The following is a 10130-nucleotide window of genomic DNA, read 5'->3' on the forward strand; positions in this document are numbered from 1 at the left end:
AATGCCTACAGGGAAGGAGCACAGGACACTCACTGCAGTGACTGCAGGCGCAGCAAATGCTGTTCCGTAGGTGAAAGCGAAGCACTTTGGGGCAGCGCAGCCTCTGGAGAGAGGGCGTGGTCTCTGGGAAGAGTGCAAGGCCTCCCGGGAGGGGGCGTGGCCTTCAGCCTCAGGGGGCGTGGCTTCCTGTACCCCGGAGGGGAGGCTTCCAGCACACGGGGGCGTGACTTCCAGTCGGGGAGGGTCTTCCAGTCCTGCAGGGGCGTGGCTATTGGTTCCAGAAGGCGTGGCTTCCTGCACCGGGGGCAGTTACTTCCGGTCTCTGGGGCGTGGCCTTGTGGAACATGAGGCGTAGCTCGTGCACCCGGGAGGGCGTGGCTTCGTCCATCAGAGGGCGGGGCCTCCCTGCCCTCAGGGGCGTGGCCTCCTTGACCCTGTCGTGTTGGGGTGTGGCCCCCCAGCTCGTCCCTGTCATGGGCGTGGCTTCCCAGCAGTGGGGGGCGTGGCCTCCAGAACCCAAGGGCATCTTTCTTCTCGGGGGCGTGGCTTACTGCACCAAAGGGCGGGGCCTCATTGCACTCGGGGGCGTGGTCCCTTAACTGCTGTCTCGGGGGGGTGGCCTCTCATCAGGGGGCGTGGTCTCTCAGCAGTGGGGGCGTGGTTTCCCAGCTCTGGGGGGTGATCTGGTGGGGGCGGGGCAGGGGGTTCTGCTGGCCCCGCCCCCCGCTGACTGTTGGGCGCAGCATCATTCCAACGCAGCGACCTCCAGCCCCAACGGCCCCGCGCAGCCCGTGCAGAGCTCCTCGGCCCCGGACAGGCCTCGGCGCGCTCGCTCCTTGACACAGACGCAGCAGTGCAGGTCTGTAGCCCAGCAGGGAAGCCAGACACTGCCTCCCAGCCAGGCAGGAACCCAAGGATGAACCCGCAGCTCGCTCTGCGCCAGGGTGTGCCTGGGCTGGGGCTGCGCCGGCCCCCACCGGGGTGTGTTGGGGTGCCGGGAGCAGGGAGGAGCGGGAAGAGCCGGCAATGGAGGGAAGCTGGAAGCAGGGGGAGCTTTAGGACATTGTGTCCAGGTCTCTGATCTTGAGATTTTGTCCTGCTTGGCAACGTGTGGGAGAAACACTCCCGCTGTTTGGGATGGCAGGGATGGATATTGGTTGCATGAGGGTGGGGGATTTGTTGTTGTTTTATGGATTAATTTCTCTGTCCCAGCCTTGCTGGGCCCACGAGGGTTTGGGTACCAATGGAATGTGTGGGTTTGAGTGCATTTTCCCAAGGTTCGGGGCTGCTGAAGCCCCCAGGGGAGGTGTCACAGCTCTGGGGCGCAGCAGCCCAGGGACGGATCTCACTCGGCGGCACGGGGAGCACCCAGTCCCAGCCGAGCTCGCGTGCCAGAGAGCGGCTGCCCCGCAGGGAGCCTCATCCCTCTGTTTGGCGCAATCCAGCTCTATACCCCAAATGAGTTATAAAGCAGGGATGTTTATTTCCAGCGCGGGGGTGCAAGGGGGTTCTCCTCCTCGCTCGCACACCCTATAGCTTAACAAGCAGCTGCTTACAGGGTAAAGACATGCAGAGGTATAAGCGCCTACGACATATTCATACCCTCTCCCCGCTGCGTATTATAATTGGATCTGGAAAGTTCGCTCCAATCTTGCGCCTGCGTAGTGCCTCCTGATGGCCGTGGGCCGGGGTCTTAGGGATGGAGTAGGAAGTCTTCCTTGGGATGAATATATTTCTCTTTGAACTTTGCACAGACTCAGTCTCCTCTGGCTGTTTACAAACTCCCGAACCAAATGCAGCAGCTTTCTGCATTCCAATGCCTAATTATCAGTAAACTGCTGCTCGCTGGCTCCTTCATCACCAACTCCCAAGGTCTTCAAGGCGAACAACGCCAAGCTCTAACGAACGCTCCCAGCCCCCCTTGTCTGCTTTCCCACATCAGTTCCCCCCTGTCTTTTTAACATGGGAAAGTTCTTTTGCCAGCTCTGTAATTTACCTCTCAAAGGGGAACAGTATGATATTTTGTTGGAAAATTCCCTTTTTAATGCATTCTCATGGGTACTAGACATAGAAGTCAAAATTATTAGTCGTTGTAGCATTCTCCAAATCCAAATAAATAACATAGCAGAGAAAACAAAGCTAACCAAAACTAGCATCAGAAGGGCAATAATGCGGTGACACAACTTATTTAGAATGCCAGTCGCAGCAGGGGACCCTCTGAACAACACGTCCCTCCAATGACGGTTTAAATTTTCTTTTACCCTTTTAGGACCCCCTTTCTTTCCAGTCGTGGTGGACGGTTAACAGGGTCTTGTCCCGCTTTCCTGGACCTCGTCCAGAATTATAATCAAGTCCTGATGTTTCATTAACTGTTTCTTTAATCATTTTACCAATGTAAGATTCATTCCAATAGGTACAGGTGATAATTTGTGAAATAGTGTATAAATGGATTTATCAGCTGATGGGATACGACTGGTGCTAAATAAGAAAAGTCACACCCAACAATCTTAACAAGATTACAAATACAGAAATTAGAAATTAGAGTGATTCTCACTATCCATAATGATCTCATCTATTCCTACAGAGGTACAAGCAGTTCTCAAACACACACAACCCTGGCCCACATATACAAGTACAGTCCTCGGATGAGCATCCAGATGGATCTCAAAGTGACAGATGCTTTGCTCAGTGTCGAGGCAGATGTCTTGAGCATCGATTGTATTATTTAGCAAACGAATCCTTGTTGTTCTCGGGTAATGCAAGATTCTAAATTTACAGTTTGCCATTTCCCATTCACTATTTGTGTCCATGTTCTGTGTTCAGAAGGATAGAGCACAGTTTTATCATGGCTTAATCCTAATGCAATGATGGAGTGGATTACACATATTGCAGCGTTACGTATGGTAAACACAGAGGCTGTGGCTGTATTAGTGATGGGCTCATAGGTGACATTTACCAGAGTCATTCAGGATTGAAGCGTCCTCTCTAAACCAGTGGCACTGTCCCAAACCACTTTCCGGATTTCGGTGGGAAAGTACCCTCACCACCTTCTCTTAGAATTAAGGCGGCCACGGATTGCATCCATACTTGTGCCTGTATACAACTGAGGGCCAAAGAAACGTTTTCTTGGATCACACCGAGTCCATTTCCTATTAATTCATGGTCTTGTTCCTCTACCTTTTCCCACTTTGGTAATATTTTTCTGGTAGTCAATTCCATTTAGGACCTCCAATCCTGTCTGTAACACTCTGGTTGGGCCCCTTTGTGTTCTGCCCCTGAAGGGCACTTGCTTTCACAGACAGATTGTTCAGCCCTGGAAGGATGTTCTTAGGAAATGAGAGCATGCTGGTTGAATTTCAGAAATATCAGTTTGCATTGGCAGTTCAACACATTTAAGAGACCATTCTGGGTTGAACAGCATTGGCTGTTGGCCTGTATTCCTGATTATAGGGACCAATCTCATCAATTCTGGGTTGTAACAGGCTTAGCTATAATATTTTTAATATTGAATGAGAGCCCAATGGTATCATAGGCCCAGAGACAAACCACCTGAACGGTCTGTACTACTGTAAAATTATGCCAATAGTCTAATTCATTGGAAATACAGGTCTTTGTATTCTTATCTGTAGGTGTAGTTGAGATAGTAGTTTGGGATGCCTTTTTATGGATAGTCCTATTAACCATTCAGCATCGTACTTTGATTTCTCCTCCTACAGTCCCCTGAAGTTGTTGAATCTCCTGTTCTCTATCCACATTCCATTCTTGCCTACCATATACTCAATTTTCATGTATAACCACAGTTGACAGATTTAAACCCTTTCGATTCAGAATATTTCCCAGGGCTCCAGTATACCAAATAAAAGTTTGAGACCAAGGCCACTCAGTATTCTTTTGGCTAGAGGTGCCTTTACCTCCCTGGATTATCATTATAATCATGAGAAAAATAATTTTCCTGGTTGGACTTGTGTGACCCTTCATGGAGATCTATGTGCCTTTTTCACTCGGGTGCGATGGATCCATGCACTCTGCTCCTTGATTTCGATTGCTGTGAAGGAGGCAAGGAACATCTGGAATGGTCTTTCTCACTGCGTTTCCAGAGTGCTCTCTGCAAGAGATTTTACATATACATAATCTCCAGGTTGTATGTTATGCTCAGGTTCATCCAAACCCCTACTTCATGTCTCAGCCTCATGTTTTTCAGTCTTTTGGAGCTGTTTGTCCAATGCCACCATGTAGGAGGTCAGGATTTCATACGCAAAGAGTGACTGATCTGTTGTACTACTTCTGAGATAAAATGTGGTCCCCTATCAGGAGGCACAGTTGCTGGAACCCAAAAGCATAGTATTATTTCCTGTATTAATGTTCTGGTTATCTCTCTGTTCTAGTAGGGAATGCCTCCGGCCAATCGGAAAAGGTACCAGTTAATACCAATAAGTATCAACATCCCCCCTGTCTTGGGAGTTCCGAAAAATCAATCTGCCATTGTTGCCCGGGCCCGTTGCCTCTTCCAATTTGGCCCATTTCTGATTTGGGGTAATTTGGGGATTAGTCTGGAGGCAAAGGTCACACTGCTGAGCCACTTGTCTCACAATGGTGTCTACATTTCTAGCAGCAATCCTTTAATTAGGTGTTTATATAAAGCTTCTGCTCCCCTCATGTCTCTTCCTGTGTTTTTCCCTCATCAAAAGCCATGATAAATAAGGGGGGATGATTAGTTTCCCTTGTGGAGTGAGGACTCCCTCTTTACTCTATGACCCTTCCAGGTGTATAATAAATTTCTGATTATCTGATCTCCCTTGGTATATTCTGGCTTACCTTCTGCAGAGATTCATCTGTCAGGGATCAAAGCCCCTTTTGTTTTTACCTCACCTTTGGCTGACAGTTTTGCCTCTCTGTCCGCCAGCGCATTTTCTTTCCCCAATTCCAAATGCACTTTCTGGTGCGCCTTGATGTGCACGATTGTCACCTTCTCAGGTAGCCGGACTGCTTCCAGCAGTCTCAGAATCCCTCTGCATGCTTGATGTTTTTGGCCTGGCATGTCTTTTAGTGCTTAAGACAGTAGCTGTTTCCATCCATGAACCAGCCCTCAGCGTCTTCCATGGGACTGTCAGGTCCGAACGGCTCAAGTGTGCGGCCTCGATGGTCTCTAAGCAGTCCTGGTGCACTGGTTCTCCTGTATTTCCACTGAGAGAAGAAGCTGGGTTGATGATGTTAGTAACAACGCTCCCAGCCCCCCTTGTCTGCTTTCGCACATCACCTCTCCTTGTTGTCATTGCAGGATCTGCCCCGTCCCCTCTCTCCGCTTCACACGCACCCTCTGAACGCAGAAGCTGTCGGTGAGGCATGGCTGAAGGGCGGCTGAGCCACGAGCAGGCAGGGAAGGACAGAGGGCAGGAGGGCATCGTGAGGGACTCGCCCCACAAGGACGACAGCCTGCCCAACCTGACGTGGCTGCTGGACTTCTCCATCACCAGCGCCAGCATGGGCAACTCCTCCTGCTGCCCCAGCGGCCCGGACCCCCACACCTGTCAGGGCATGCCCAGCTCTGCCGTGCCGTGCTCACCCCTGGGCACTGACCCAGCGTGCGTGGGAACGCCCCACACTCCCTGCGTGCCCGTCTCCTCCTCCACCTCGAAGACGGAGCACCATGTTGTATCCATGCATGCTCAGCTGACAGAGGGCATCGACTACAAGAACAACCCCTACGTCAAGCCGCCCCACTCCTACGCCACCCTCATCTGCATGGCGATGGAAGCCAGCGAGGAGCCCCACATCACCCTCTCCGCCATCTGCAAGTGGATTTCCGACAACTTCTGCTACTTCCGTCAAGCTGATCCTGGGTGGCAGGTAATACATTTGGAGACCTCTTGCCCTGTCCCCTCTCCCCTTCTGGCTGGGAAGGGCCTTTCGCAGCCTCCATCAGTGTAAGAGAAGGCCAGGGGTCATTTTTGGAGTGGGAAGGTCTCACTGGGCTGTTGGTCCCTGTGTGTCCTCTTGGCTTTGGGGTGAATGTATCTCTGTCTCCACTTCAACTTTCTGAGGTTCTCGTTGGGTCCTGAGTCCCTCAGGGTTGAGCACAGACAAAATCATCAGAGCAGGGACGCTGCTGCATTCCAAGCAGGGCAGAGGGGAGGTCTCCTGTCCCTCGGTCCCTCTTCAGGGCCACGTGGGTTCCCCAGACACCCCTGTGCTGGGAAACTTGTGGGAGGGACTCTACGGGAGAAGCTGTGTGCCGGCGTGTTGACTTTCTCTTGCAAACTCATGGCTGGATAATCACCACACTTTGAATTCAATGTCTTTATTAAAGAAAGGAAGAAAGTTTTCAGTCCCTCTCTGCAGAGATGCCGGAAGTATGTGAGGTTGTTGCAGGGAGGAATGATTAATACTTTAACCTGCCCGGAAATGTAAGTGAATAAGCACTTTTCTTTCTTTTCCTTCCCCTACTGTCTTCCCTCCACCTCATGGCAGCAGTGGCTGATGAGGATGCAGTGATTTTACAGAGAGTTTCTTTTGGACAGAAGGCACCTCTGGGGATACACAGGGCAGGGATGGGACAGCCCCTGTGTCTCTGCAGTTTTGCCCATCCCGTTTGTATCAGCCTGGCTGCAGGGAGACACGGTGCCTGTACTTTAGCAAACTATTTTCCCCTCAACAATAACAGTGGGCACAGATGAAGTGGGGGAAGCAAGGAGGGCCCTGATGATGGTGTCCCCCATGGTGCTGCCACGTGTTGCCACTGTAAATGGGGCCGTGGCCACATGGGTGTAAAGACCCTCCTCTTCCTCCTCGCTGCAAATGTGCTTTTCCACCAGCCTCCCCACGCACACAGGTGCTGTGCCAGCAGACAAGTGTTACACCTTGTTTTTTTCTCTTTTTGGTCTAGAACTCCATCCGTCACAACCTCTCCTCAAACAAGTGCTTCATCAAGGTGCCTCGGGAGAAAGGCAAGCCAGGGAGAGGTGGCTTTTGGAAGCTTGACCCGCAATACGCTGACCGGCTCAAGAGCAGTACCTTCAAAAAGCAGAGGATGCACCCAGCGCAGATCCACCCAGCCTCCACCGAGAAAGCCCAGCAAGAAGCCCAGTGTGGTGCCTCCCTGGCCACTTCGGGCTGTGCCTCCAAAAAAGTCTTCTCTGTCAGCATGGAGTCACAGCAGCTGCTGGAAGAGTTTGAAGAATTTATCAAGAACCAGAACCAGAATCCAGTGGATGTCAAAGCAGGGCTCAAGCGCAAGCAGCCCTTGCCCAAGCAAACGGCCAAGGTGCGTCGGCTCTCCAACTCTGCCTTGCTGACCCAGGAGGAGCAGACCCAGCTGGGATCCCTGAAAGGGGACTTTGACACGGAACTAAACAGGGAGCTCTCTACTTTAAGGGATCTGGAGGTCACACCTCCAGTCAGCCCCGAAAAGCACAACCTGGAAGTGATTGTACATGGGCAGCACGTTGACTGTCCCCAGGGGCTGGAGCAGGTCCTCGCTGAGTCCAACCAGAACGACCTGAGCTTGGACGAAAGCTCCACGGCTGCTTCCTTCCTGCAGCACCTCTTTGATGAAGGGACAAGCGATTGCCTTTCCAATGCTGTCAATGTGGAGCAGTTGTTTGACGTCAGCGATATATCTGTACCAGCAGATGGAAGCGACTGGAGCAGCCTTGCGTCCCTCTTGTAAGAGCCCAGTCACCCTTCAGAGCCCACACCTGCTTTGACAGGATGCTTCCCCCACGCTGCTGGCACTTACAAGAGCTGGATTCTGCACCTTTTAGGACCTTTAACGTGATAAGTAGTATTTATGGAGAGCAGTTGTAGTGTACGAATCAGTAAAGAAGCGTTAAAACAATCCCATTACTCTTGGTGTAATTCGCACTCCAATGTGGGGAGATGTTGGGGTGTGGAGGTGGGAGCCCAAGTTCTGCATTCCCCTCCCCCCACCCAGTAAAGCACGGTGTGAGCCCTGAACCGACACCTTCAGCTCCTGCGAGCAACAGAGCTGGGCCTGGGGCTGCTGCTTTATCCGGGTGCCGGCACCTGAAGTCCCCTGGGATGGCAGCATACGGCTGGGGACATTGTCCCAGGGCGAGGGATTGAGGGGAAAACTGATGCACAAAGCACCACCTGCGTGACAACGGTCAGATGCTCTCTGTGGCACAAGGGTGGCTGTGCCCCGAGGCCTGGGAGCTGCTCCAGCACCTGGAGCATCCTTCCCTGTCCCTGCGGGCAGCTCTGGGGGTGACACGGTGTGAGTGCCCGACACTGTCCCTCTGCTGATGTCACGCACCCACCCGTCCTTGTACAAGCCCTTAGAAACACGGAGCGGCTTCAGAGCCCTCCAGGCTACAGGACAGCGAGTGGAGCTGCGCGTGAGCTGCAGGAACAGCTGAAGCCTCACGTGTCCAATGGCGCTGAGGAGCCGCTGGGCTCTGCCAAGGCCGGGAAGAAAAGCAGCGGACGCTCGGCTGCCGGTGCACGCAGGGAGGAGGTGGTGGGTCAGGGAACAGCAGGCTTGGGAATCCCCACAGGGAGGGCAGGTTGGCTCCGGATGCAGGGATGTGTGCGAGGCTGGCTGGGGCCAGGCTGTGCATTCCTCTCTCGGTGGGCCTGAGAGCAATGGGGAGAGACCAAGGAGAGCAGTGATGGGCAACTCCCCTTCGTCTGAGCCCTGCCCGGGAACTGCATTACCAGGAGCCTCCAGAACGTACTGCCCACAAAAGCCCTGTCCTGGGCAATTTTAGAGCCGTTGCAGTCACTAAAGCTTGCTTGGGAAATTCCCAAGGGCATTACCTTGTCTGCTGTCCAGGGCAGGGCTTCTCCGGCATCTGGAGCAGATGTTTGTCCTGAAGTGATTGGCTGTTTCTCCAGAAGCGGCTCTACAGGGACAGCAGAATCCTACAGCTCCTGAAAAGCTCACATTGGCTTTTAACTTTGCCCAAAATTTTTGTGCTTCATTCATAAGGGTGCGAGGGGCTTTTAAAGCCATGTCCCCTTTAAGAAGATCAAATAACGGACTTAGTTCTGCATTAGTGATACCCAAATAAGATTTAACCCAATTGATTGTTCCTGGGAGTTTTTGCAAATAATTTAATGTTTTGACTACTGTCTGCAATTTAATTTGCTGAGGCTCAATTGTGGCATCTAAAATTTTCCAGGTCGGATATCTCCATAGTGGACAAGTTTGAATTTTTTCAGGTGCGACTTGAATGCCAACTTTCTCTAATACAATCCTTGAAATGGTATTTATTGAGCAATACAACTGTCTTGTGAAATATCCACAGGTGGAAAAGGATTATGAACCATAACTTGTATTTGTCCGGTAAAATCAGAATTAATAACATCAGGTCACAAAAAAAGACCTTGGAAAGTAGTTCTTGAACGACCCGCTAACCAAGCACTTAAACCATTACCAATAGTGCTGAAAGCGTGAGGCTATACCTTATGAATGCATTAATCCCTCATTGTGATCGAGGAGGCTGTGGAGAAGATCCGAACAGGGGCACTTACTGTCGTCAAGCATCTCCACTGTGCACTGGGTTGCTGGTTTCCTTGTTTCCTTGATGTTATCGGTTTACCCCCAATATTCAATTCGTAAAGTGACAGTCTTCTCGAGATTTACGGCAACGGTCCAGGCTTTGCCAAACTCCTGACCCCTTTCTTCTGTTTTTACCGGTATGGGAATTCTCAAGGCTGCAAATCCATTAACTTTTCTATTCCTTTGCAGTTCTTCATTCTCAGAGGGTACTCCTTTTGGGCTCTTAAAGTCCCAGCTTGGCCTCCTGGGGCATTCCTGGCTCCATCCCAGGGCCGGATCCAGCTCGCTGGCAGTGATGCTGGTGCTGGTCAATGACGGTGATGCCGGTAGTGGGGTAGTGACGGAGGCCCCCATCCTGCCGGCACTGATGCAAATCAAGGTGGTTTCACCCACAGGTTCCTACAGCCTGGAGTGATGCCCCATCTCCCCATCCTCTTGGTGGCCATCGCCAGCCCAGCTCAGCTCCCCACGGGGTGGGCAGAGCCTGCATGAACACCCGCCCCCTCCCGCTGTGCAAATGACCACAGGCAGAGAGAGGCGCCGGCAAGCAAAACACTGATCTCATTTAATTAATTAAGAAAGAAATAGGGATTTGGGAGAGGGTTGGGCT

At 51.9% G+C, this 10130-nt stretch overlaps 1 protein-coding gene across 1 annotated transcript; it reads left to right on the plus strand.

Moving 5' to 3' along the window:
* The first annotated feature begins 725 nt into the window (after positions 1-725).
* Positions 726-7668, plus strand: LOC128850828 (forkhead box protein J1-B-like). The gene is made up of 3 exons (XM_054055843.1): positions 726-859; positions 5279-5847; positions 6884-7668. Exons 2-3 carry the CDS (start codon positions 5344-5346, stop codon positions 7664-7666), a joined length of 1287 nt encoding a protein of 428 aa, XP_053911818.1. The 5' UTR covers positions 726-859; positions 5279-5343; the 3' UTR covers positions 7667-7668.
* The last annotated feature ends 2462 nt before the right edge of the window (positions 7669-10130 follow it).

This window comes from Cuculus canorus, unplaced genomic scaffold (assembly GCF_017976375.1).
Source record: "Cuculus canorus isolate bCucCan1 unplaced genomic scaffold, bCucCan1.pri scaffold_91_arrow_ctg1, whole genome shotgun sequence".
Lineage (NCBI taxonomy): Eukaryota > Metazoa > Chordata > Aves > Cuculiformes > Cuculidae > Cuculus > Cuculus canorus.

What these genes read in the sequence shown, in the direction of transcription:
- LOC128850828 (XM_054055843.1), top strand. Translation starts at nt 5,344, where the DNA reads ATGGCTGAAGGGCGGCTGAGCCACGAGCAGGCAGGGAAGGACAGAGGG. An exon ending in AAGCTGATCCTGGGTGGCAG is followed by an intron (nt 5,848 to 6,883) that starts GTAATACATTTG and finishes TTTTTGGTCTAG; the next exon opens with AACTCCATCCGTCACAACCT.